We start from the raw sequence: 27,998 nt of genomic DNA, 5'->3' as shown, positions 1-27,998 counted from the left end.
CGGGCGGTGCGGTACGGAACCCACGAAGCCCACCCGGAGCCCCCCGAGACTTCAGCGCATCCCCGTGGGGAGAGAGAACCGTCCGAACCGCCGCCTCCAGCATCACCTCGCGGTGGGGTGGAGCAGCATCTCACCCAGAAAGAGGTGGGCAGCTCCCACTGCTCGCTCCGAGCTTCACTGCTCAGACTGCATCCAGCACAACAGAAAGCGAAGCAGCCGCTGAATCCCTCGCTCTGCTGCCTGAGCGCCGTAAATAAAGACAACCGCTCCAGACAAATGCAATTAAAGGTGCCTGTGCCCCTCCTGTGGATAAGAAGGGTGAGATGGGCTGTGGGAGTGTGTGCATTTTGGAGCTGGAGCGGCTGATGCTTACGCAAAAGGTCTCCTCTAGAGGCTGAGATTATAAATATTTCACCTACTTTAGGGAAGGACTGCAATTTTTAGATTGCTCTTTCCAGGCAAAGCAGAATCGATGGAGCTGAGCTGTGGGTAGAGCTGCTCCAGTGCCAGAAGCCCACAGCTGTACTCAGCATCCCGTGACCCACATTTCAGGAATGTTGCTCCGGGTCACAGGTGCTCATTTCCACCTGGACATAGCTTAATGTTTAGCTAACCCAAATTGCATCCGAGTCCCAGTTCTGCCACCTCCATGGCATCCACAGGTGACCTCCCATGGTAAGGAGGGCAGCTACTGAGCGTGGGCAGCACCACAGAGCAGGTGGGGGATGGAGCCCTGATTTCACCTGTGGGTGCCCAGCAGCAACCAAGGAGCCAGAGAGCAGCTCAGCTGCCAGAGGTGGAGAAATGCTGTTAAGTGGTTCACCAATGGGAAAACTGAAGGCTCGCTGGGCATGGGGCTGGAGGGGTCAGTGCGGAACTGCTCAGTATGGAATAAGATATTTAATGTATACCCTCAAGTTCAGTAGGAGGGCTTGGGAGTATTCTGGTTTTACAGCACCTGAAATGACCACATCCCTCCTGCTGGCAGCAACCACTCTGATCTGGAGAGCTCTGTTTTCTTGCTTCCGGGTGGCAAGCAAGGAGGTGGGCCTGTTATGGATGGTCAGACCCAGCATCTTCAGCAAAGATCAATTCCAGGGTACTAGATGGGCAGGAGACCCATGGTCTGCTCCCGCCTTCATTGCTGGCTCACCGTAACCCAACAGCATCAGCTCAGCTCTTTGGGCTTTCTGTTGTGACAGAGCTGAGCAGTTCCCACACCTGGGCAAAGCCATTGCACCCCAACCCCATGGCAGCACAACCCCATGGCAGCACAACCCCATGGCAGCCCCAGCCCTGCTTTGCAGAGCAATGCCATAAAGGCTGGTTCCAGGAATATCAACCCATTCCATCAGGGCTAACACAAACCATGCAAGATCTGCTTGCAAATAAAAAATGCAGCGTGGGTGGGTTTGTCAGCACAAGAACGCACAGATCCTTCCACAGATCCACAGAGGGAGCTCATAAAAATGCAAGCTGTGGGGCTCTGAGTGTGTGCGACCAGAATTAGCTTTGTGAAGAGGCATTTTGGGCTGTTTTCCAAACTGAAGCCAATGTTGTGCTTGCAATGAATTAAACACCCTCCTCTCTGCAAAGTGCAGAGTGAATGAGTGAACCACCGAGCAGCAGCGTCTCCAAGCTGGTGCTGCTCAAAGGGATGTGAGCAGGGTTTGAGGAGCACTTTTTGCTTCCCGTGTGCTCACACATTCTTCCCAATTTTTCACATCAAATCAGCTGGTTCTGTTTGGCCAGTGGAGTAATTGCTTCTTTACTTTGGTCAGTTCTGCTTTGGTGTGATTGCTCCCGAAGGAAGGTTTTGCTCGTGTTAGCTGTTAAATTGGTATTACTTCTATTCTACACCCTGGAGGTGTTCAAGCCAGGTTGGACGGGGCCCTGGGCAGCCTGGTCTTAATTGTGGAGGTTGGTGGCCCTGCCTGTAGCAGGAGGGTTGGAGATTCATGATCCTTGAGGTCCCTTCCAACCCGGGCCATTCTATGATTCTATTAGGATGCTCTGAGATGAAGCATTGCAGGGACACGAGGAGGTGCTCACCCCATGCACAGCACAGCCAGCAGTGCCAACACAGTGCAAGGCAGAGCAGCTGGCACTGCTGTGAGATCAGGCACGCTGCAGAGCTCTTGGTGCAGTGCAGACACGTGTCGGGGAGGAGGAAGCGCTGCGTGTTTTCCTACCAACTGAAATCACCCCACACACCCAGTCCAGTCGGGCTGGGATCATCAGGGCTTCCTCCTGCACTGTGCCAATGCAGCACAGAGCCCTTCTGGGTCACACTTGAGAACATTGAGAGCCCCAAGAGAGCCGTGGTGCAGCCGCAGAGGGCTCACACACAGCTGTAGGGCACCAGGATGCCCTATGGGATGAGCTGGTGCCATCTGGGTGCATCCGGCTGTGGTTTGCCTATGGGTGGAGGATGTGGCTGAGGCTGCTTGGCTGCATTCCCCAGTGCTATGGGATGAGGAAGGAGCAACCCCTGTGCTGCCCGGCCCTGCTGTGACTCAGGCAGTTGGGTGCTGCTGTAGGGGCAGCCCGGGGACCACAGCCCCAAAGTTCCCTCTGCACTCCATTTCAGGCCCTTCTCACATCTCCCCAGTGGCTGTAGGGCCACAGAGCAGTGATACCTACAGGGGACTGCCATGCTGAATTGCCCCAGTCCCAGGGACTTTCAGGTGCCAAAGCACTGGGGAACAGCACTCCCCCATCCACGCACTGGCATTGCCCTTGAGTCACTTTGCAGCCTTGGGCCGGGCACAGTTGAGCTCTTTTATCGGCCTGATTAACTTATGGCAATATTTGTTCAGGGCTTTAGGATCCACGTAAGGGACTGCAGGAACACACTCCCATTGTGCTCGAGCCCCTCTGGAGTTGGTTTCAGCCTTCTTAAAGGTCACAGGGAAGGAAACTCACTCTGGGTCAACACAGAGCCTTCTCCTACCAAACAGAAGAGAGCAAAATCACATCGCATGCAAACACCCCACAACCAACACAGTTCATTGCCCAATTTTGGCTGTGGAGCACTCACAGTACAGCTGTAACAGAAGCACAGCCTCAGGATGGTCCATGTCACAGCTGACATGCAACAACTGAAGTCTTTGTATGAAACACACACATGGTTGATCGATGGGTGCAGCCTTTTATTCCTTTTTGCTTTCCATTTATTCCAGAAAAAAACTTCCTCTCTCTCTCTCTCTGTCTATATATATATATACATATACATATAAAAACAAAACAAAACATTGCTTTTTTTTGGAATAAATCTTTTAAAACACATCTTCCATTCATACAACGGTACGGCCATCGGTATCCTGCAAACGGAGCACACCAGGGGATGCTCACAGTGGGAACCTGAGCACTCTGGGTCACGTTTTCCTGCTGCAGGACATGGGGCTGAAGCTGTTCCTGTGATGCATCCCACCTGTACTGCAGTGAGGGGTGCTGCCCTCAATTCTGACTGATGGAAATACAAAACCACAGCAGGAGTGGTGCACAGACCGGAGCTGCTGAGTGCACAAAGCAATGCAGCCTTTCCCCAGTGTGCAGGCAGAATTGGTAGGAAAAAATAAAAAAATGCAAGAAAATAATGCCTGGAAGACAAAACAACAGCTCCCAAGCCACGCTGGGTGCCATAAAATGGAAAAGAAAATAAATTCCAGAAAGCCACAGACATTTGCAATGTTTTCATCAGCGCTGCTTCAAGCAGCTGGTGCTCCAGCACTGGGCAGAGCTGGGAGCTCACTTCGTGTCTCCATCCCCAGCACTGGGGTGTTGCAGTCCTCAGGAACCCATATGGACCTCATACTCTTGTGGGATGCTGATCTGAACCCATATGGAGCCTGCAACATGGTGGGATGCTGACCCAAACCCATACAGACCCTGCACCATTGTGAGATGCTGACCCAAACCCATACAGACCCTGCACCATCTGAGATGCTGACCTGAACCCATACGGACCCTGCACCATTTGAGATGCTGACCCAAACCCATACAGACCCTGCACCATTGTGAGATGCTGACCCAAACCCATACAGACCCTGCACCATCTGAGATGCTGAACCTGAACCCATACGGACCCTGCACCATTTGAGATGCTGACCCAAACCCATACAGACCCTATACCCTCATGGGATGCTGACCTTGTGCAGGCGGGGGGACTTTGCTGACCTCCCTCTCTTGGCATTGGGACGCACAGCAGCAGTGCATACATCACAGCTTGCTTAATGGGGCACCAAATATTTATGCACTTTATCACCTTCCTGAATAGGAATCCAATACCCATGGAAAACAGCAGAACAAAAGGGGTTATCTGAAATGCAGTCTGCTGGTCATACACGGGGCAAATAAATAATAGTGCCTCCACACAAAGATCTCCTGTCTTGGAGAAGGAAAGGCAAAGGCTGTGAAAGAGCAAACAGCAGCCAGCAGACTCTTTGTCTTCCTTATCTGATTGCAGATAAAGCAGAGCTGTCTGTACGCTCACGTTCCATGGGTCACCTTGCTGCACCCTGGAGATGTCTGCCCCATGGGGATACTGGTTCCCATTGGTTCCCAAGGGATCTGCCAAGCAGCAGTGAGCAGAGCTCTGTGTCCCACAGCTCTGCCTTGCTCTCCCATTGAAGGATCAGCAAGGCTTCCTCTGCCCTGGCATGCTTTATGCCCAAGACAGCCTCGGGGCACAGGGCTGGTAAAGCCAGAACTGGTCATGCACGTCCTGTTGGGGCTTCCCAAGAGCAGGACTTGCCCAGATCTGTGCCCTTGGTGCCTTGGGAAGCACCACAGATCCCTATCGTGCCCAGAAAAATCCCAATGTAAACACCTTAATGAAAGGAAAGGTGACAGCATGAGCTCAGCACTTCCTTTTGTAAACCCCACTGGTGAAAAGCCCTGTGCAACCCAAGCAGGGTGCAGGGAACCAGGCACAGCCCAACCCTCACATCAGAGCGAAACGCGTCACTGGTGGCTGATGGCTCTTCACGCTCTTCCCTATCAAATGGAAACAATTAATGAACTATTCAGCCTGCTGTATGCTGGACATACTGAGAAAGGAACCGAGCAGGGATGGGCAAACCTCAAACAATGCAGACGTCTGGATGCTTGTCTGGGACAAACCCAACTTAACAGCTTTGGGCTGACAGGAGGAGCGCAAAGTGCGGTGCACTGAGCACTGGAGAACCCCGGGCTCTCCTCCTTTCTCCTCCAGCTTTGCATTTGCAGGGAGAAAAATAGAGTTCCAATTCCTCTCCACGGAGAAACAGCCGTGTGGGCAGAGTTAGTGTCTCCTGAGCTCTTCTTGTCCTGGGATGCTGGCAGGTTGGGACATTGGCGCATCCTCCATAGACTGGTTTGGCAGGGTCCAGTTAAAATGCCTCAGGAGCAGCTCTTGGCCAGCACAGTGTGCCCCTCGGTCCTGCGGCGTCGGTCTGAGCCAGAGCTGCTTGGTGTGATGTTGGCTACACGTGGGGAGGGCTGATTTGCTGTCCTGTGGGTCTATTTCTGGTCCCTGTAGCTGAGCTGGGGAGATTCGGCACCTCTCCCCAGTCCTCCAGGTGGGGAATGCACTGCAGGGAGTGCGCAGCATTGGGGTGCAGTGATGCTGCAGGGCTCTGTTCAGCTGTAGGCTCCTGTGAACAGCTGGGAATCACTCTGGGAATCACATCCCACCTCTTGTGATGGCAGCAGAACTGGGGAACGCAACGGTGGCAAGAAGAGGGGATGCTGAGTGAGGCTGTTCCACGTCATCGGGATTCAGGTACCAACAATTGGCAGAGATGAAGGCGTTACAGAGGCAGAAGCAATGGCACAGCAGGGAGGGCTGCCCCAGCAGCAGTCCTCCGGTGCCAGGCTGGGGGATGCTCAGCTCTCAGTGGGATGGGGCTGCATGCAGGCTGTCTGAGCAGTGGGATGCTGCCTGCCTGGGCTGAATGCAATGCAGCCACAGCTCCTGCTTCACAGACCCCAACCCGTGCTCACACAGCCCCCCTTCACCCAGCTCAACCCCACAGGCAGCTCCCCCAGCGCAGGGCAGGACCCAGCTCCTAGGAGGGATGTGCAGCACCTGCACAGGGAGTGGCAGCCGATAGGGAACGAGAGGGGAAAAAGGCCACAGGTCCATTGCCACCAGCTGCTGGGGGATGTGGGGAGAGCCATCAGCTCCGTCCTGCTGGGCTGAGCGACGCGGTGGGGCGGGTAGGAGCGCACCGCCGTCTCCTTTCTCAGTGCACTGATCTCCATGGTGACAAAGGGAACATGAGGTCCAGGTTTAAAATATACTCTGCCTCCTGTTCTTCCCTCGGGCTAAGGAAGAGAGAGAAAGATGGGTCAGATAGGTGAGACAGGGACTGAAGCAGAGGGCAGGTCTGGATTTTCCTTGTGTGGGTATCCAGAGGTGCCAGCAGGATCCATGGCACCACACACAGAGCATGCTGCCATCTTCCCCCATCCTACCTGACTGCTGAAAGGCTGAGCCTCGGTAGCCAGGGTCCTTCTGAAGCTGGATTTCCTTCAGAGAGAAGATGGAGACATCTGGGGGAGTAGACAGAGAGCGAGGTCAGTTGGCCGAGCCACAGCCAGCAAGGATGGCAGCGCAGCGCTGCGTTCCTCTTGCTTTACATCACCCTGCCCCAAGTTTTTCCTTGCTTTCCCACCCCACTCTGCTGCAGGAGCACTCAAGCAAAGGCAAGCAGCAACCACAGAGCTGGCTGTCCCCTCGGGCTGCACTGCAGTGCTGCTCCATGCCCCCAGGTGAGGGGACCATGCACACTTACTGTCAGGCAGGAGGTGCACCCGCTCCCCCAGGCTTTTGAAGTACGGATGCCTCAGGGCCACCTCTGCTGAAATCCGGCTCTTGGCTTCATACTGCACAAAGACCCAGGGAAAGGCAATCACACAGTCTGCAGTGCACACCTGTGAGCCTGCTCACACCAAAGTGCACAGCTGGGACCTCCTCAGTGGGTTTGGGCCAGCAGCTGTGTGGATAAGGCTTATGCTGCAGTCACAGCCCCTCTCCCTGCCCCCAAAATCAGGGTGAGCGCACTGCATCCCTCTGCCATCCACCAGCATCTCGCTGTTGCTTACCAGGAGGAGGTTCATCAGCAAGTCAATGCCGTCTGGGTCCAACCTGAGAAAAGAAAGAAATACAAACTGGAGCACTATCGCACCTGGGGGACGTTGCAATCATCAGCAAAAGGCAGAGGTGCGGGGAGAACTGGGACCTCCCCACACAGCTGCGCTCAGCATCACATCCAGCAGATGAACCCAGTGCCCCCAGCTCCCATTTCGGAGCAGTGCCAGGCTGCCCTACGCCTCCGGATCTGTGCTGGGGCGGGGGGCAGGGAGGAGGTTACCTCGGGGCGTGATTGATTAACGGCTGCGCTCGGTACTGCGTGAAGTTGTACGCCCTGAACTCCTCGTTGGACGTTATCCCCGGCCAGGTATCTTCTGTCGGCGTTCCTGGGAGGGGGAGGAAAAGGGGAACGTGGTCACCGGCTGCGGGAACAACAGCTTCACCATCCCAGCGCTGCTCCTTATTGGGGACACACGCGGCACCGTCGCGCTCAGCGCTCGGTCCCGGAGCGCAGCGCTCTGCTTTGTCACCGCTGCCCTCCCGCGGGCGCTCGGAGCACGGCAGCACGCTCACCCAACAGCCGGAAGATGAGATGCAACTCCTCCTTCACCGTAGAGCCGGGGAACATCGGCCGTCCGGTGACCATCTCGTAGTGGATGCATCCCACCCCCCTACGGCAGTGATGGAAAAGCGGCATCAGCGAGAAGGGAAAGTCATGGGATGCATCACCCCCCACGGCAGGGCAGGGGGAAATGGGCTCCAGGATGGGGATCTGTGCCCGTCCACCTGGCTCTGGATGGAGCCGCAGAGGACACAGAGAACAAGGCGTGGAGAACCCGGCGCCCACGGTGCGAGCAGCGCCATCCCATGGGCCCCGCTCAGCCTCACCACATGTCGATGGGGGTGGAATATTCGGTGGATCCCAGCAGGACGTCGGGGGGTCGGTACCACAGCGTGACCACCTCGTTGGAATACGTTTTGGTAGGCACCGACTTGGCTCTGGCGAGGCCTGGAGGTGGAGGGAGGGATGTGAAGCCGCACCTTCCTGCAGTGCTGCGTCCTCCCCAGGGCAGAGGCTCAGGGATGGGACAGCACTGTGCGGAGATGCTCTCAATCGGGTAGAAAACAGCCATGCAATCCCAGCACATTAAAAATCATTGCTGGAGAACTATGTCCCAGGCTGCTTATGAGGTCCCCCTCCCTGTTCCGAGGGCAGTGAAGCTGCTGCCAGCTGTGTGGTTGCCCAATGGGACCATGAATGCTCTGCCCTCCCCACCCCACGTACCAAAGTCGGCCAGTTTGAGCTCCCCTCTCTCGTTGATGAGCAGGTTCTGAGGTTTGAGGTCTCGGTGTAGGATTTTCCTCCCGTGACAGTAGGACAGGCCACGCAGCAGCTGGAACATGAAGATCTGGGGAGGCGCAGGGGGTGGGCAGTGGGCACCACGATGCTGTCTCAAGAACACAGGGCCAGGGGAGACCCTACAAAGCCAGGGACGCCCATAGGGACAGCCAGGCCCGACTCACCTTCACATTGTGCACGCTCATCAGGTTCCCACAGTTATCCAGGTACTGCTTGAGGTCGTTTTCCTGCAACGAGGAGCACCCATCAGCCTCCAGTTCCCTCCCTCCCCGCTCCCCAGTCAGAACCACAGCATCTCCCCAACACACCAGGTACTCGAAGACCAGCGTGAGGGAGCGCTCCGTGTGGATGATATCATGCAGGGTCACGATGTTGGCGTGCTTGAGGTTCTTCAGCAGTGACACTGCGGGGACAGGAGGCAGCAGGTTGGGACAGCTGGGTGCCAGGTGGGACATCCCCAAGGGCCAGGGGCAGGAAAAGCCCCCCCTCCAAGACCTCACCTTCCCGGATAGCGGTGCACGGAGCCCCTTCCTCGTGCTCCAGGCGGATCTCCTTCAGTGCCACCAGGTTTTCTGTCAGCTTGCTGCGCCCCTTGAAGACAGTGGCATAAGTGCCCTGTGGGGAGAGAGAGGACAGGAGGGGTGAGCAGGTGGCTGCCCCATTGTGGGGGCGGCACAACAGGGACATGCTCCATAACATCTGCAGGAAGGATCATTGGAAGCTAAAGGGCTGGAGCCCATGATTTCCGTTCTGTGATTTATCGTAGTCCTTCCAACTTCTTTTGAATCCTCGTTGGGGTCTCAGCACCTCCTTACCTCACCCAGTTTGTCCAGTTTAACATAGGTCTCCAGCTTCCCAAACCCGATATCCGACTGTAAGAGAAAAAGGACAACATCACTGGGAGGGATCTCACCAGTGTTGGGCTGGATGGAGAACACCAGAAGGGGATTGTTATGGGGACAATCCATCACGTCCTGCATGGATCCTGTGTGCATCCATCAGAACACCATCACAACCAACTGCAGCAGCTGATGCCCTTTGTGTCAGAGCAGCATGATGGGACCCTGTGGCAAAGCCCTGCCCTTTTCTTAAGTGCTTCCCTACATGCTGCCCTTTGCTGCAACTCCCTTTGTTTCTGTGTGCTCCTCCAGTCAAGTGTGAAAGGCACATTTCCCCATTTGGAACTTGGACTCATTGCCGTGTTGCTGAGACCTGTTTGCCTGTACCCAGTGATGGGCAACCACTGCAAGGCCCTCCTAGCAGATCCCTCACACTGCACCTCGGTCACTTGGGGTCACTCACATCCCATGGCAGGGGGTTGTTTCCCAGCGCTAAAGGACCCAAAGCCAGGGGCCAAACTGCAGCTCCTGGAGCTGCCATTCTCTCCTCCCTCCTCACAAATAGGAGTGCCACATCTGAAGGTGCTGCTGAGACCTCACCACTGTAACCGTGTGCTCCCAGGCAGCAGGATGTGCCTTTGCAATTTGCAAACAGGGCACTGTGTTTTTGCTCCTACATAAGCTGATGCTCTGCAGTCAAGAAACTGAAATGTCAGCATTAATGCAAGGGGTAATTCATTATTTATCCACATTTGCATTTCCATCAGCAGAGGCTCCAGCACTTGCGGCGCCGCGGGAGGTTCTCCACCTCCTCTTCCCTGGAAGGTGAAGGGCTGGGAGAGAAGCCAGGTGTGTGCAAGGCGAGCAATGTGCAGGCTGGGGATTTGCATATGTAGGAGTAGCACGGGGAAAGGTGCATATGTGCACGTGCACAGGTGTGAGTATGCACAGGGAACACGGGGATGTGCACCGCTGGGAGCGTGCAGAAAGGGATTTGCACTGTGTGTGTCTCAGTGCACGGAAGCTTGCTCCAGAGGGACGCGACTGCAATGGGTGGGTGGCAATCAGCACACGCATCTTGTATGCACAAAAAAGATGCTGTGCTGTGACTTACAAGGGATGCTCGCCGTGACATCCTGCTGAGCGGCTTGGGGAACTCTGGGCTCTCCATCTGCAGCTTCTGCAGGAACTCGGGGGGCAGCCGGATGTCCATGGGCAGGGAGAGGCGTTTGCTGACATCCTGCAGAGAGCGCAGAGGGGGAAGGTGAGGAGAACACCCAGGGAAAGGAAGAGTGATGATGGCAGTGGGGCAGCAACTGGGGTGACACCTGCGGGACCTTCGCCCCAGCACTTGCCTCCGTGGAGAAGCGGCGCTGGGTGCTGCTGCGGTAGCGCACGGCCATCGGGGATGGACCCTCTGTGTCGGGTGGGGAGATGGCTGTGGGGTCTGCTCTGATGTCCCTGCCCAGGTGTCCCAGCTGCAAGTGCCCTTGGGCCAGGTCTGAAGACAAAGAGAAAGGAGGGAGAGCTGCTGGGAGGCAGCGGAGGTGCCGAACGCTTCGCTTTGGGGAAAAGGGAGAGAGAAGGGCAGGGAGGTGCAGAGATGCGTCGTGAGGAAGTCCCTTCCTATCCTGCTCCACTGCTGCACTCAGCCACACACAGCCCCGAGCAACACAGAAGCTCCCTTGAAAACCAAAGCGACTTCTAAAAGTCACTCTTCTCATGGGACTCCAGGTGTGAAGCCACATCAAGCCCAAGGAACCCAGAAAGGAGCAAAAAAAAAACCAAACAGAGTAAAGTGAGGCACTGAGCCCCCCCTGGTCTACAGCTTGAAGCCCACACGTCTTCCCACTGGGTAATTAAGGGCTGGTTGGTAAGAAGTGCATTTCCCCCATTCACAAGGGGCTGCTTTCAGAGGGGCTGTCTGAGAGGAGGCAGAGCTAACTGGGAGTGCTGGGATGGAGGAGGCAGAGCTAACTGGGAGTGCTGGAATGAAGGCCATCCCTCTCTGTGCCTAATGCAAATTTGGGCTTCCATTCCCTGCGTGCTCTGCAGCCAGAGATGATCTCATTGCTGAGGATGGAAGGGGATGGCTGGCTTTTGCAAGAGGGCTGGGATCTGGCTGCTCGTTGCTCATCTGATGGATGAGAGGTGACAGGCAAGTGACCTGGGAAAAAATGCAGTTTCCTGCCATGGTCACTGTATACAAGGGGATCTGTGAGCTAAGGGATGCGGGGTGTCCTCTGCACACAGCCTATACCCATAGCAGGGGTGCAGCCCATGCCAATGGGGCTGACAGCAGCTGAAACCATGCCAGGAGGTTCTGTAGAGTTGGGCAGGGAGGCACAAAGCACCCCTTCCCCCAGGAGCACTGCAGGGCTCTGGTCCCTGTCCCTTTCTGGCCATCTGTGCAGGCACAGCTCAGAACCCTGCACTAAGAACAGGTAGCACAGATCACTTAAGCTAGATCAACCCTTTTCACCTTGCTCCTGTCCTAAGCAAATTATCTGAACTAAAACCAAAGAGCAACAGCAGAACGATCGTAGTTCAACTCATCCACTTTAAAAGACAGTTTGGGTGAATTTGTGCTGGGCCATAAGAACACAGATCCAACGTCCAAGGATGCAGCCTGGCCCCAGGAGCAGCAAATAAGAGCAGTGTCTGCACCCACCCTCAGTGCCACCTCCATCTACAGCAGCATCACACAGGTGTGCAAATGCAGGGGTCTGTTCCATTCTGCTCAGCATTTTGTGTGGATCACTGTGAGCTCTGACACCCTGCAAGTAATGAGGCTGCATGGGATATCAAAGCAAATTAAAGCGAGACCGCAGACACGGCAGCTGCCTCTGCCTTCTTTTTTTTTTTCTTTTTCTTTAATATAAATATATTTAAACACTGCCTCTGCCAAAACAAGCTTTGATCTCCCAAGGAAAAGGGCCAGAACCCTTTGCTGCCTGCACGGCTCAGAACTTTTAATTACTTTGCTAAGCATGAGCTCTCCTCCCAAAGCTGTTTCAAGGCAGGGCAGCGCTCGGATCGTGGGTCATCCATCCTCCTTCCTCCCACACAACATTGCTGCTTTACATCCCTGCGCTCTGACGGCCAGGCTTAGCTCTGATTTATGCCATTGCATGAGCCCTCGTTTGGCCTCTGAAGACTCAGAAATGGTGCAGGCCCTCGTCAAGGATCAGATGCTGCCCAGAGCTCCCCTTAACCCAGGATTCTTCTTCTACCCAAGGAAAGGCTGTGGTACAATGGAGATGTGTGGCAGTGTGGGGGCACGCTGGACACCTTGTGGCTGCGTTGGACTCCCCAAGGTGACACTGCCTGGCTCAGGATGTGCCCACATTGGGAAGCTGTTTGCTTCTCCATTTGCTGGCTCTGCTTCCCCAAACCTCCCTCTACCAGCCCTCATGGCTGGCAGTGGGGCCCTGGGAATGGGAGGATGGAGAGCACAGGGCTGGGGATCCCCCTCCACACCCCAGTGGAGGAGGTAGATATCAACCCATGGGAAGTCCACATCTTTTCCCATTGCCAGAGGCACCATCTCCTGGACTCTGGACATCTCCATCTCCTGGACTCTGCATCCCTGGGGACCTGTGTGGAGACACCCAAGCTGTGACCCAGGAGTGTTGACAACCTATGAGCTCTGATGCTGGAGGGAAAACAGAACCTGAAAACAGCTTCCCACGGTGCTGTGTGAGGTGAGAAAAGAAAAAAAAAAACAAACTGATGCTGGTGCAGATCTGTGGGCGAAGCATTCCCAGCCATAGGGAGAAGCCAGGAGATGGGTCAGGTGCATGGCTGAGATTAGGGGCACTATGGAGGTGGCTTTTGGGGGCGTTTACATCCCAAAAACCATCACCCAGGAGGGAGGAGCAGTGTGCACATAGCTATGGCAGAGGGCTTAGCTCCAACATGGGGCTGTGGGTGGGGGGCTCCCATACCCTGCTGCATCCCCAGCTCCATGCAGGGCATTTTGATCACAGCACAGCACTGCCAAGCACCGCTCCAGCCTCTGCTCAGTGCCCTCAGCCCCAGCACAGCCAACTTTGGCTTTGCCCTGTTTCTTCCCCACCTCCTTCAGGAGAGAGACCGAAAGGCAGAGGACAGGCAGCTGCTGCACGCGCTGGTTTGCAGAGGAAGTGCTGTGACCAAAGGCTCATTAAAGCAGAAGAAGAGGGAAATTGCCTCTCCAGCAGCTCAGCTGGCACAGCACAGGTAATGAGCCCAGGCTCAGCCAGCCCAGCACCCAGTAGCCCCAGGGGGTAACAGCAGCAGCAGCTGTCAGCACCCGCGGCTTTCTGAGCCTTGCACCATGTTATCCCCACGGCTTCTACACGTCTAATTAAGGGCTCGAGTCTAATTATAGCCCCAGCTGTTTGCTGCGGTGCGAAGGGAGGGGTGTGAAGCGATGCTGCTGAGGGCAGCTGGGGTGTCTGCAGGGATCTGAGGAGTGGCATGAGCTGCAGGAGAGAGGAAAGGCAGCCTCAAATCAGCCTCTGCATCTCCACTTTGAAGCAGAGCCCATCCCTCCCTGCTGGGGCAGGCACAGGTGCCAGGCAGTTACATCACGGCCTCAGCCCCTGCTTGCAGCAGTTGTGGCTGCAGGACGAGGGGAAAAAAAAAAGCACCAGCACATCCTGAGTGGAGCCCAGAGCACTGACACATGAACCCATGTCAGGGCTGCTTTGGGAGGAGGTGGCAAAGCACACGATGTGATACTGCAGGCAATTTGGCCTTGAACCCGCAGCACTCTGCTCCCCCTGGGGGAATGCAGCCCGGCTCCACCAGGTTTGCTGTCTGCAGCTCTCTGCTCTCTGCCTGCACAGCCTTGCTCTGAACCCAACGCCTTGAATCCTACACCAGGAGAAGGCTGTGGGTCCAGCAGGGGGAGGGCATCCCCCACTTTCACACTCCCCACCTTAACCACAGATGTCTCATCCCCCTGTGCAAACACCTTGCCCTCCTCCTTTCCTTCTTTAAGGCATAAATCTCACTTCAAAGCAGATTTAACTCCTCCATGGGTAGGAAGCAGCCCAGGCAGTGGGGCAGTAGCTTTCCAGGCTGCTTTCCCAACCCCTTACCCTCATTCCTCTGGTTGTTGAGCTGGTTGAACTGCTCTGTGAACTCCGTCAGCGACTCCTCGATGGTCTCCGTCCGAGGAACTGAGAGTGAGAACCTCCGCTTGAAGTTTTTCATCTTGTTCATTTTACCTCCTGACCTGCAGGGAAGGGGAAAGAGGTGGTTGTAGGGTGGGACGGTCCCACAGCCCACCATCATTGGGGTCAGCAGCAGCCAAACCCACATGTTCCCTCATTGGGATCCCCGGGCATCAGCAGGGGATGGGGATCTTTGTGTCATTGAATGCACAGGGCTTTTCTGAGCCAATTGCCAGAGGTGAGCCCAGGGCAGAGCTGTGGACACTGAGTCATGAGTATCAGCACTGGCTGTGCTTGGAAACTCTGGGAATGCCTGGAAAAGGGAGTAGCAGGGCAGAAGCAGAAGAAAAGCGAGAAAGAAAAATAAACAGTGACAGAAAAGATGTAACACCACCCTGTGCAAGGCACACCTTTCCCCTGGCAGCCTTGTCTCCCCATTTCCCCATGCAAGAAAAGCTTCCCAAAGTGCTGGAGGGAGCTGGACCAACGGGGGTCCCAAAAAAGGGTGATGCTCCAAGCTCAGCATGCTCCCATTGATTCACATCCTGGGATGTGAGGCACTGGGATCTCCTTAAGCCAGAGATCTGATTAAAGCCATTAAACCCTTAAATGAAGAAAACCCTTAAGGGACACGTGGCACAGCTCCCTGAGCAGCCACACGAGCAGCTCGCTCTCGGCATCCCCACCTTGCTTGCCTGCTTCAGGCTCACACACAGCACCAGCTGGAGTCGTACAGTGGGAGCACACAGCTCTGCAGCACCAGCCTTGCTCTCCCCCATGCATTTTGTAGCACAGTGGAAGCACACAGTCCTGCTCCCAGCAAACAGAATGCACCTGCAGGCATCCAACACAGGGAGGTCCCTCCTTGCAGACCCTAACCTGCCTGCTGGGCTCTGAGGAGAGGGGACAGTAAGAGGGAACTCAGCCCTTGGGACCAAACAGGCACCCCTGCTCCTGGGTGGCCCAATTGCCAGCCCCCAGCCCCCCCCATCCCAGGCTGGTCAGCACAAACCCTGGTGATTGCATTCCAGACTGATGCGATCAGACATAGCATCGCAGAGCCGATGCATCGCGTCGCCAGGGCAACGGGAACACTTGGGTTGACATGCTGGCATCCCAAAGCTTAAAAGATTACCATCAGCAATGCAAACAGTGCTTCGAGGCACGGCCTCCTGCTGCGCTGCCATCCCCCCAAATCCTTGGGATTCACCTGGACCACTCAGACTCAGCCACCCCACTCCTCGCACGCCTTTAGGGATGCAAAACCCTACAGCTGAAGGATCAGTGTGCCCGAATTCAAGGCAGGATGCATTGCTTGGCTGGGGGTGGGATGGGAGGCGTGAGGCTGTTCGGAGTGGCAAAGTGAGCAAGGAGGATGCTAGGCACATCCATCAGCCATTTAAATGTTTTCTCAGCACTGCAGGGACGTGCTTTGATGACCAAGATGCTGACACTAATGAATGCTGCATTAACAAAGGATGCTTTTCTCATGGCCAAGAATGGCTGAAGTTGGAAGGGACCGATGGAGGTCACATCACCCAAGCCCTGCTCAGCAGAGCACATCATCCTGGATCACATCCCGATGGTTCTGATGTATCTCCAAGGAAGGAGACTCCACCACCTCACCTTCAGATGGGACTTCCAACGTTTCAGTTTGTGCCCATTCCTCATTGGAGCCCACCAACAGGTGAGTCTGACCCCATCCTATTGACACCATCCCTTCAGATTCTTGTAGACATCACTCAGATCCCCCTGAGCTTCCTCTCCTCCAGGAAGAACAGATCCTGCTCCTTGATGAGGGACACTGCAGCCTCTCCATCACTTCACCACGCCTGCCATGCCCATTGACAGCAATCAGCCCTCAGCACTGGGACAAAGTCCTGGCAGGGAGCAGCAGGGGACAGCCAGGACAACACACCACACAGCAGGACCTGGAGGATGGGGAAGGTGCTGAGCACCACAACACCCCACAGCCCCAGAACCAGGGAAAATACAGGGAATAACCCAGATATTCCACCTGGAGGTGGAGGAAGAAGCGGGTGAGGGAAATGGCTTTTTCCATCTCCTCCCCTCTCTGCTCATCCTTCTCTAACGGTACCAAAGCTTTAGAAGACAGACACCTGAGCAATGAATTGATGCTCCAGATCATCCCAAGTCCTTCATTCCCTCCCAGCAGCTGCTAAATATAAACCTCCTCGGAGAGGAAGCAGGGTGGGGTAAAAATAGCAGTGGCTGCCTCTCCTGCTATGCACAGGGCTGCTCCTTATCTTTATGGCTCTGCGTAATTGGCACTGTTTTTTTCCAGCTTCACCTGGACCTACTTGGCGTCCAGCGATGGGGTTCATGCGAAAGGGTTTGACAGATGGAGGCTGCAGGGCTGTTTGTGCTTTTTGGTCGAGCTCACCCTGCCCTGCGTGGCCACGAGGTGCCCCAAAGTTGGGATGCGCTCCTCCCAGCACACAGCATCCCACATCCCTGCTCCCAGCCCTGCAGGCAGGAGGGCACCCTGACCCCATATGGGGTATGAAGGGCTTTGTCCCCCCACCGGGGACAACCTGTGATTGTGTTTCCCCTAGGAGAAGGCAGCCCAGCTACAGGAGCAGCCCAGCCCTTTCCCACATTATGGATTTCAAAGGAAGAACCGCTTGCCATTGCCTGCACCCCATCAATTTTAGCAGCAGTGCACTAAAGGAAGCGTGGGCACTTTGTGACTTCCTGCAAGAAGGTGATGCTCGCTAAGCAAAGCCATGACATCCTTCATTTTACAGCCTCAAATCACCCGGGAATTGGGGCAGCCCTGAGCTGCAACCATTCCTGGGATGGAGCGAGGAGGGGAGCAGTGGTCTGAAACAGCACGAAGGAATTCAGGCATCAACAGGCAGAAATGAAATCACCCCGGCTGGAAGCTGGCCAGGAAGAAAAGCCAGGATGAAAGCCAGCAGCGTGAATGATCCGCATTTGCTGTAACACAGGCAGATAGTAACTAAAACACTTCAAAGGGCCCAAAGCTGCATCCCGTCAGGAAAAGGAATCACATGACTGGGACTGGGTGTTAACAATTCTTTAAGCACTGCATTCAAAGCTGTATTTGCTGCACTTGCAGTGATGTGTTCAGCAAACTGCTCCCATAGGCCCTGGGGATGGGGCTGTGCACATGGATCGCTTCCCTTTGCACAGCAAAACTCTTCGGTTCTCCTCTGTGCAACTTCAGAGCCACGTATTTTGGGCACAGCTTCAATATGAAGCTCTCTCCTCCCTCCTTCAGCACACTGCTGGGCTTGCAAGTAACCATTCCTTTCCACAAACAAGGAAACAACTTAGGGGAAATGGTGACTTCTGCTGGTAGAGCCCTATTTGCTCAGCAAACACCTCTATCATGCAGAGCCACACGTGGCCATGGGGCTGAGCAGACGGCGTGTGCAGGAGCCAGGTGAGGACGTGGCCCTCCTCACATCACATAGCAAGGCAACAGTCAGCACTGATATGCAGAAAGGTGATGCTGCATGCTCTGCAGCAGCTGGGAATCCAGTGGGGCAGGGAAGGAAAGCAGCCCCCCACCATCTAATGGACTGCTCAGCTGTTGGCGTGGAATCCTCTCCCAGCCTCTCCCACCCTACAGCAGATGCTGCAGAGCTGAGCACAGCCCAAATCCTTCATTCACAGGGATGGGGCTGCCCGAGGGGCCAGCACAGCCCTGCACCCTGGGACAGGCAGCAGTCCCTGCCCATCACACAGAGCTCCCAGCTCCTCCCTGCTGCTGGGCTCTGCTACGTGCAGCTCCGACATTTCCCTTCCCCCATGCAGGGAGCAAAGCCCTGCACCAGGAGCTGGTGGTCCTGCAGGAGGGGAGCACAATCAGCTCCTACCGATCTGCAGCAGCCCTGCAGCAAGCAGCACAGCCATCATCCCACAGCAGCGACTGTGCTGGACAGAACTGGAAATGGAGCTTTGGGAGCAGTTCATCCATCCACCCTTGTGCTGCAATCTTTTCCTCTCCTGTAATCACAGAAGCCAATACAAAAAATGCAGAGCACCAGGAATGCAATGACGGCAGCCAGGAGTTTTCTGTCCTCTCTTCTCAAAGGAGATTTGGGAGGAGAAATGATCCTGCAGCAAATGCACCAGGCTGGCTTCCAATGCAGCTCACAGCGTGCACGGCTTTTCCCCCACTGTAAATAATCAATGGTGATGCATCCTTCCTCCCTTCTCCTCGGCGATGGGACTCTTGTGGGATGCAAAGCTGCTCTGCTTGCAGCTCCACTCCCATTTGTCTCCATCCCAACAAGGAGCCCAGTAATGAGGGCACACAGAGGGATTTGTTCCACTCCTACCACACCACAGCCCTGCGTGATGCTCTCAGCTCTGCCCGGCCCGTGGTGAGATCAGGGCAGCTCCCAGGAAGGCACCAGAACAACCCACATTATTCCAGCTGCCACAAAACACTGCGTGTTTATTCCTTGCTGGAGCAAAACCTGAGAGCAGTGCCCAGCATTGGGCTGCAGCCACAACAGAGTGCCAGTGGCCTGCGTGCACTGCAGCATCTCAATGCCCTCGCTGTTGGAAGGTGCCAGCAGCCCTATGGTACTGCCTCTGCCCCACAGATCAGCACATCCCATGCTCCGACAGACCGAGCACTGCTGCAGGGCATTGAGTTATCCTCCTCCTTTTCTGTGCCTCTCTTTCTCCATTCAGCCCTTCAGGAGCACCAGGATGCACAGCATGGATATGGAAAAAGGGCACAGACCCTGGGGGTGAAGGATGCTCTAGGAGCACCGAGCTTCTGGGGAATCCTATGGGAGAAGATCCCTTGCATTAGGGCACACCTGCATTCCCTCCCCACAGGGTGTGTAGGGTCTGCTGGCTTCTTAATTACCATTTCCTTATTGTCTCTTTTTTTTTTTTTTCCCTCTTCTCTCTTAATTAGAGCTTTCCCTCCTTTCTCAGCCCACACACAACTCCCAGAGCTCCTGGAAAGCAGCACAGGGGGAGCAGGGGAAGCCTTCCCTGTCTAACAGAGAACACTGCAGCTTTTCCTCCCCATGACCCACGGCCTCATCCACCGCTGACAAAGGCATTGGGGAGGGGGCTCAGAGCTGCTGCCCTGCAGCTGTGCAGGGAATGGCTGCAAGCACTCTGAGAGGGGTTATTTAGGGAAGCAGAAAGCACACCCTGCACACCCCATAGCCGCGTGGAATTTGAGAAATGCAGCCACCTCTGGCACAAGGAGAAACAGGGAGGGAGGGTGGGACAGAAAGGAGAAGCAACAAATAGGTGGAGGGATGAAGGAAGGGTCGGATCCCTGCAAAAAGCCATGCAAAGGGCCCATGCTATCACAGGATCTCTCTTCCCAGAGAAACGGCTTGAACACAAACAGAAGCACAGCGTTTCTAAGAAGCACCACCAGCGCCCAAAGCAACGCACAGCTCAGCCCTTTGCCACGCATTTTCGTGGAGCTCTGCTCTGCTCCAACACATTGCATTGCCAAGCAGCCCAGCCCTCACCTGCTGCAGATAGCTGCACCCCTCTGCATGCCTCCAGCACCCGCTCAGGCACTTTCTGCCCACCCAGCAATGGGAGGAGGAGCTGCAGGGACTGTGCAAACAGCTTCGGAGGGATTAAGGCTCCTTCCGACCGTGGCAAACTCAGACCCAGGAGCTCCTTGGCACTAATGAAGCAGCTCCCTGCTGCACTCACACAGATCTTTGTGCAGCAACAGAGAAAGAAGTGCGTGCAGACGGTGCTCCTGACCTATTTCTCCCCACTCCAGCACAGCTCCGAGCTGGGTTCCCCCCCAGGACCACACTCTGGAGCAGCAGTACCACGGCTCAGCATTAGGCACATAAAACTCTTTGCAAATCTGTTTTATTTAAAGCTCTGAGATGGTCACATGATAGCAAGGTAGTGAGCAAACACTGCAAGTCCCCTTCCTGCCAAGGGCTGCACTAAGCTGCTATTTAATCTTAAACCTGTTGTGCACCTCGGAGGGCTTTGCACACACGTGTGCATGCATTTCTCACCCTGATGCTCTCTCCCTGTTTCAACACTCAGCTTTTGCTTGGAGGGAGCCGAGTGCCCCTTTCACCCCTCTGCTTCTCAGATCTCTGCGCTGATACAAGAGCTCCTGATTTCTGCACACAAAGCATTTCCACTTTGCAAAGAGCCCCGGGTTGGGCAACAGCATGAAAACCAGCATTGAGGCCACGCAGAGGGCAGGAATAGCACAGAAGCACTGAGCATCCCAAGGCGAGGTGTGCAGAGCTCCTGCTCCACCCCGCAGGAACCCACCATCCTTCTGCACCTCCTGGAGGAACCTTCCCACCATTGTGACACGATCCCATTAAACCCAACCCGGACCTGCCTGCATCCCAGGTATAGATAGAAATAGATTAAGCACGCCCTGGTGCCCGCAGCTTTTTCCTCACTTCCCTATGGAGGGCAACATTTCATGCCTATCTGGGAACTCGGCGAGCACACGCTGTTCAGATAAACCTTGTTCCTTGTTAAACTGTAAATAACGTCTGCTTTGGCAAGCCAAGCCCCAGCACGGCGCCCTGAAAGTCGCAGTGTCACCATGAGCACGGCAGGCAGAGCAATGGAGTCGGTGGGTTTTAACACCCTGAACGGTTCTCTTGTCTCCAGCCCCATCTTCTCACTCCCATCCATCTCCTCACTCCCTGCCCCACTTCCAAAGCACGGCTGCTCTCCCACAGACTCACCGCTCCGGTGTCCTTGTGAGCTCTGAGCATTCCTGCAGCAGCCTTGGGAAGTGGGGGAGATAACAGAGCCCTGCAGAGATCAAGGGAACGAAAGAGGGAGGGAAAACACACAGCCAGACCCATTCCTTGGATGCTGCTGGGCAGAGATGGGTGCTGCAAACACTGGGTGCAGGGAGGGGGCCATGGGAGCACATCCTGAAACAATTCTGTTTCAGCCCCAAATCAAACCATGTCCACAGATCCACGTGGTGCTCAGGCACTGAGCCAAGGGGACTCCGAGCTCAGCAGGATGAAGGGCTGCAGCACAGCAGCGTTCAAAGCTCACTGGCTGCATTCAGTTCTGTTCCTCTCCTGCCCCACGAGCTGATAAGCTTCGAGATAAGAAAGGATCGTAACTCAGAGAGCTGAAGGGACAGGAAAGGAGGTCTGGCCAGCACATGAGCCAAGCTGAGTGCACGGCTCAATTCTTACCTCCTTCACATTTGCAGTGTGCACAACAACAACCTGCGCCCGCACCGCTGCTATCATAGCATGATTAGTTGCACAATTAATCGTTAATAAGGAGGGATTGGAAGGGATTAAGGATTTAAATAGAACACATGCTGCTAATGGTACTTGATAAAAACGCGCCTTCTCCTGCAGTTACGGTGCTATGGAACTGAAGGGGCTTCATTGGACTTCTTGCACATAGGAAATGCCCACGTCCCCGTGCTATGGGCACAGCAGCAGCTCTCGATGCTGAGAAGCACTGAGACCCACACAGAGAAGTTTTCTGCCTCGACTCAGTGATAAAACAAGTGGAAAAGCAAACCTTGTGGCTCTTTGGAGCAGGGCAGCTGGAGGCAACCCTGGGATGGAAGTGCCTGCAGCACAGCGTGGCTCTGCTGAGGTTTCCTTGTGATAAGCAGCATTCCAGACTCTGCTCTTCTTCTAAAAAGGAGAACACACCAGTGCTGTGCTGGCCCGTGGCCCCATCAGCAGGGAGGAGTGCCACGGGCTCTGCATGGTCCCCTGGGTCTGATGGGACCCCAAAGGATGTGCAGCTCTGCTCGGGACATGTGCCACCATGGGCAGCACCCGTAGTGTGACACCACCAGCAGCCTGCCCCCAACCTGCTGCTGGGATGCACAGAGCCTTTCATCCCCAGGGCTGCTCATTTCCCTCCTCTGGCTGCTGCCACAACACACAACATCAGTGCTCTCACTGTAGGGGCAAGCCTGTGATCTGCCTTTGGATGCGGTCACCTCCAAGCAGGATCCTGCCAAGGAGGCCTTCCTCGTGGCCACAGCTTCTCCCTCTCTGTTCCCCAGAGGGAAAACTGCCCTTCAGTCCCCCAAATGCCACCACCAAGCTGCAGCCACAGGCCACCTCACTGCATTGCACTGCTGCCATCAGATACCACCCCAATGGGCAAAATACAAAGGACAGATGAGAAAGGGCTGGGATTTGTGAGACACAGCGTGTTCCACACCGCCTGTACCTCCTACGTGCTGTGGCACTGTGATTATTCTGCAGTAATTAGTTAATAATTAGAAGCTGACCAGCCCTTGGGAACATCCGTAGCAGAAGGAGCACGACGTGCCTTAGGCTGAATGCAGATTTCCTTACAGCTTTAATCATTGTTTCAATTTGAGGCACTGATGCCAGAAAGGTTTTTCAGCCCACAGTAACACAGGGGCAGTTCTCACCTCTCTGACTGCTGCCTGCTCAGGACAGCCATGCACTTCACCACCAGCTGTGCTGCGGATTTGGCCATTACCCCATGGATGGGGATGAGAGGGATGGGGATGGGGCAGGACTCACTAAGAGTTCAACCCTGCTATGAAACTCGAGGGGATTCGTGATGCTCGCAGCCCTGATGATGACAGAAGGGCCATGCATTGTGCTGCTGAGGGCTGACTTCAGCAATCAGTTCTGATTTGCACCACTTGAGCGCTTGGTGAAGCATGGCAGAGAGGAGTTTAACCTCCCGACAGGGGCAGATGCAACGGGAGGACATTTCCTGGGTGAAAAGAGGTCACCTCGGCTGCTGCAGCGCCCTTCAAACCAGCTATAGAGCCTGAAACACTAAAAGGATCCAAAGCACCACTGCTAGCAGGATCTACACCTCCAGCACCTGCACATTGGTGGCATTTGCTCCAGCACTGCATAATCTGACAGCCTGTGAGTCATTCCTCCAAACACTTCAAGCCATAAACTCAACCTCCAGGTGATGTTCCATGCTGGACAAACACCCCCCCAGGTGGATTTTTATGCATGTATATTTTCACAGGTGCGGAGCTCGGGCTCCCATTCATACACCACATGTGACTGAGATGCTCAGCAGCACAGTTGGCTTCAGGAGCAGACAGCGCTGGGGGAAAGAGGGGGAGATGGAGACATTGGGGGGTTTTGAGCTACACCCAATAGGGGTCATAAATCACAGCCCTGAGTGGTTCCAGCAAAGGTTAGCACTTATCAAATAATTCACTGGGTCGAGCAAAGATAGCATCTCTTCCCCGTGCACTGAGGACATGGCAGCAAATCTCACCCCTCTCCATCCTGGTTTACTTCCTCCTCTCTGCACCACAAGCAGCAAAGCCCTGCACGTTCCCACAGTACTAGGCACTGACAGCACTGCCTCACCAATTTGCTCCTTGGATAATATATGATTTTCATTACGTTGGCCCTGGGGATCAAGGGTGCAAAAGGCAGCAATGAGAAATAGCCTCTGCTTCAGAATGCCCTCGATTTCAGTCTGCATGGGGAGATATGAGGGAAGAACAACATGGGGCTCAATGCAGTGCGTGCAGCTAGAGATGCTCTGAAACACCTCCACCTGAGCTGCCCTGGGAGATCTGGTTCCCAAAAGAAGCAGTGAGCATCAATCTTGGAAAACAGCAGGTCAAACAGCCCCCAGTTCCACAGCAGGAGCACTTCTGAGCTATTTATCCTCCCAGCATGGCAAGGGCAGTGCCTGGTGTCAAATGGGGGCATAGGAACACAGCCAACTCCAACTCCAACAACTCCAACTCCAAAGCCTGGAGCTCCCTCCCACATCACACCCTGCACTCTTAAAACCATGGGTCATTACACATTCAGCACAAGAGGGAATGTTAACAAGAGCCCAGCTGCTGCTCAGGTGGATCGGTGGGGCTGAGATCTGTGGGCATTTCGCTGCAGGAGTGGGGAGCACCTGGACTGTCTGCAAGATCTGCTCTTAGCTGTGGTGGCTTGGAGCTCATTCCTAAAGCAGTGAGAAAACCCAGAAGGTAAGAGAATGCAGCTCTCTGGTTGTGACTGGAGATAAAGCATGGCTAAGCCTCAGAAAGGAGGGAGGCAGAGAAAGAACAGGGGAGATGAGATGCTGAAGCAGTGTCAGCTGCACAGACGAACCCACAGCCATCTCTGCAGGCTCTGCTCTGTGGCTTGAAAACAATTTCAGCCCTTCACTGCTCCTGGCTGAGCCACGCTGGCCAGACAAAGCAGCACAGGATTGCAAGAGGCTGAGCAAACAACCAGATGAGCAGCACTGGCTGCAGGCACAATGCTACCTGAAAAGAAACCTCGATTAGACAGAGAGAAAAGATGCTTCGTCTGATTACAGTTCGACTCTGCAAAGTTAATTGTTCGCCAGATTGTAATCTGGGCTTTCAGGTCTGCATTAATCAACAGGTCGCTCTCTCTGCTGTCGGTTTTCCCTCTACAAACAGAAGTGAGTAAAGTGGGAGAAAAGCAAATCCTGCACGTCGAACCCCTGCATGGGCAGAGCCTGCTGAAAGCAGGGGCCCCTGGAAGCACAGACCTTTTGTTTTTCTGCCTGTATGGATGTAAACCGAGCCTGTGCTGTGCAGCAGTGGCAGAGGTGACCTCTCAGAGTTTCAGTGCACCAATTACCCACAGCAGAACTCGCTCCAAGCTCTGCAGCTGGCCCAGGGACCCCCGTCCTGCTGCCAATGCCAGGGAGATGCTGCTTCGCCTCAGCTCTCCTGAGCATGGAATGAGAGCGTGGGAGGCCTTTACAGAGCATAAACCCTCCTGGAAACTCCTCTGGTTATTTGGACGCGACTCCAAACACGTGTCCCAGGTTTTCTGGAGGTTCTCAGAGCTCCTGGCCCAAACCTCAGCACTGTGAGGAAGCCAGAGGAATGTCTCAGGGTTTACAAGGAATGGCCGAGCAGTGATTTTTCTCCAGCAGCCCAGGCCTAAGGGATAATTTCAGTGGAAACTGCAGCACTGATGTTTGAATGCATACATGAAGCAAATACACAAGTTTCTGCCTCCCTAGGGCAGGGGACCGAGCAAAGGAGGGATGCTCATGGACTCAGAGCAAAATTCTGCAGCACCTGGAGCAAACCATTTCACCTCTCCACTTCTCCCAGATGCAAAACGAAGCTGTTGTCATCTTGTCCAGTGACAGTGGCAGCACCAGAAGGCAGAACCCATCTCCTCCTGCAGCCCAGCCCGTGCCCAGCTGTGATGAGCAACGCAGAACCACGGCAATAAACGTGTATGAAAAGCAGGAGCTGCAGATTCAGAAAATCGGGGCACGCCTGCTGCATTTCAGTCACCTGTAATGCATGAATATGTGACACCACCACTTTGCTCTTTGTCACTGCTCAGCACTGCCTGTCTGAAGGGTCCATTCAAGGGACCACAAAGAGTGCTTGTTTGGTGCAAGGGGCCCTCCCAGCACTGAAACAAGTGTTTTCGTGCTTCCATGCCCATCTCTGCCACCATCCCAGGGCTTTACTGAGCTCGGGGAGCAAAGCTCTGAGAACAAAGCAAGGTCAAGTGTTAACAGATGGTGAACTCAGGCATGGGGATGCAGGGATGGGTCCAAGGGCAGAGGCAGACTGCTGGAGTGCTGCTCTTTAGCCACAGCATTTCTTCTTTTTTTCAAGCAGTTAAGAGAGGATGAACTCAGAGGTTCCCAGCTCCTTTTCTTGCATCAAGCTCCTGATCACATCACATCCCACTGACACGCCTGTATCTACTCCTGGGAGGAAAGGATGCATGGTTTGGTGTTTGCATCAAGGAGATCTTTTCAGGATCACAGGAACCAGTGCTGACGGGGTGACCCAGATGCCTCATCACCACCATGTGAGGCCAAAGGCAAAACTCCACATGCACTTACTCCATTGCAGCTCCGTCTCAGCACACACCAAAGCTCTACACACTGCCCCTTTACCATGCAGGAGGTAATTAGAGCCTATTTCCTTGCAGGAAGAGGGTCCTGGAAGAGGCATTTTCCCTTCTGCATCTCATCCATAAGCACAGCTCTCTGCCCTCTGCTTGTTCAGACCTCTTTCCCTTTGGGCATCTTCTCAACTCCCAGCAAACACACATATACACCTCGTGCTGTGCATTTAGTTAATGCAGAGTGACAAAAAAAAAAAAAAAACCCACAACCCCACGACAGCCCCAGGCCTGACTGCTGCTTGCAGTCATGCCACAGCCGTGTCCAGCAGCCTTGCATGCTCATTGCATCTGTTTTTGCAGAGAGAAGAGCCAGTTTAAAGGCGGACTGGCACAGGGTTGGCACGGCACAGACACACATTGACTGTGGTTATGGCTGGGGGGGGGTGGGTGGGGGTGGTGCTGGAGATGGTGTTGCACACCCAGGAACTTATCTGAGCAACAGGCACAGCTCATTCTGACAGCCCCAAAAATGCAGCTCAAGGAGCAATCAGCTCAGCCTACTGGGGAACTTTTGGCCGGAGGGATGGATGCGTGCCCACCCCCCCAACCCCCACTGAAGGAAAGGCTGAATCGGGCTGAAGCACCAAAACACGAGCAGGGATCCCTTCCAGAAATTCCTCCAGCACTCGGTGCGCAGCTGAGCCCCCCCTTCCCCCACCTCCAACTTTTACCGTGTCCCCTCCCTCACCGCTTCGTGCCCCGAACCGAAAGAGGCTGAGACCCCCCGAGCACGGCCGCAGCCCCGCACTCACCGCACCGCGGGCAGAGCTCTGCTCCCCTCCTTCCTCCTTCCTCGCTGGGGTGCGGGGACGGGCGGGGACGGCGCTGCGGGGCCGAACCGGGGTCGGGAATGGGTGCGGGGCGGGGAAGTGCGGGTGCTGGAAGCGGAACGGTACCGGTGGCGGTGTTGGAAGCGGTGCGGTGTCGGAAGCGGTGCCGGTGCGGTGTTGGTATCGGTTCTGGTGCTGAAGCGAAGCGGTGCCGGAGCTGCAGGAACAGGAGCGGTTTTGGCGTCGGTTCCAGTGCCGGAACCAGAAAGGTGTATCGGTGCCGGAGCTAAAAGCGGAGCGTTGACTCTGCAGGACCCGGTGCGGTGCCGTTGTCGGTGCCGGTGCTGGAAGCGGAGCGCTGCTCCCGCATTACCCGCTGCGGTACCGGCCGCTCGCCCCGCTCCGTTCCGCTCCGTTCCGCTCAGGCTCCTCCCCGCCGCAGCCCCGGGCCGGGCAGCCCCGCTCTCCCCGCAGCTCTCCGGGATGCAACGGCCCGGAGCCAACCGTGCCGGGATGCAGGGAGCTCGGAACACCGCAGCTTTTCCTCCAACCCGGGCCGCCTCCGTTCTTCGGGCTGCCCCGGAAATTTCAGCCTCCGTCACTCCAGCGGGACAATGTTTTTAGTGGCGGCCTCACCTTCCATTCCCGGCTATTTATGGCTTTAGATTGAGGCAAACATTTGCAGTTTGCCAAAAATAGTGCAGCCGTGGAAATAAATCAGGCTGACTGGAGGTGCCAACGTCGTCTGTCTGAAACTAATTAATTTCTTATATCCCCTGCTATATTAATCCTCGCCCTCCTTCCACATGAGCGTGCTGTCAGCGGAGTTTTGTAATTAATGGGTATTGTGTATGAATCTGAGGGGTGTGCAGGGGATTTAATGTGGCTGGGG

At 55.1% G+C, this 27,998-nt stretch overlaps 1 protein-coding gene across 3 annotated transcripts; it reads right to left on the bottom strand.

Moving 5' to 3' along the window:
- Window positions 1–4,295: 4,295 nt before the first annotated feature.
- CDK18 (cyclin dependent kinase 18) lies at window positions 4,296–27,998 on the bottom strand. 3 transcript variants are annotated; one of them, XM_010724208.3, is made up of 16 exons: window positions 27,089–27,998; window positions 14,365–14,501; window positions 10,633–10,778; window positions 10,392–10,517; window positions 9,254–9,310; window positions 8,939–9,053; window positions 8,747–8,841; window positions 8,603–8,665; window positions 8,364–8,487; window positions 7,967–8,087; window positions 7,652–7,749; window positions 7,359–7,464; window positions 7,090–7,132; window positions 6,780–6,870; window positions 6,460–6,537; window positions 4,296–6,309 (listed from the first exon to the last, which is right to left on the bottom strand). In XM_010724208.3, exons 2-16 carry the CDS (start codon window positions 14,486–14,488, stop codon window positions 6,275–6,277), a joined length of 1,422 nt encoding a protein of 473 aa, XP_010722510.1. In that variant the 5' UTR covers window positions 14,489–14,501; window positions 27,089–27,998; the 3' UTR covers window positions 4,296–6,274. The 3 variants fall into 3 exon arrangements, with proteins under 3 accessions (XP_010722510.1, XP_010722508.1, XP_010722509.1); XM_010724206.3 differs by lacking the exon at window positions 27,089–27,998 and adding an exon at window positions 21,156–21,607; XM_010724207.3 differs by lacking the exon at window positions 27,089–27,998 and adding an exon at window positions 19,941–19,984.

This window comes from Meleagris gallopavo, chromosome 28 (assembly GCF_000146605.3).
Source record: "Meleagris gallopavo isolate NT-WF06-2002-E0010 breed Aviagen turkey brand Nicholas breeding stock chromosome 28, Turkey_5.1, whole genome shotgun sequence".
Classification (NCBI taxonomy): domain Eukaryota; kingdom Metazoa; phylum Chordata; class Aves; order Galliformes; family Phasianidae; genus Meleagris; species Meleagris gallopavo.
This window is presented reverse-complemented; position numbering and strand designations above follow the sequence as displayed.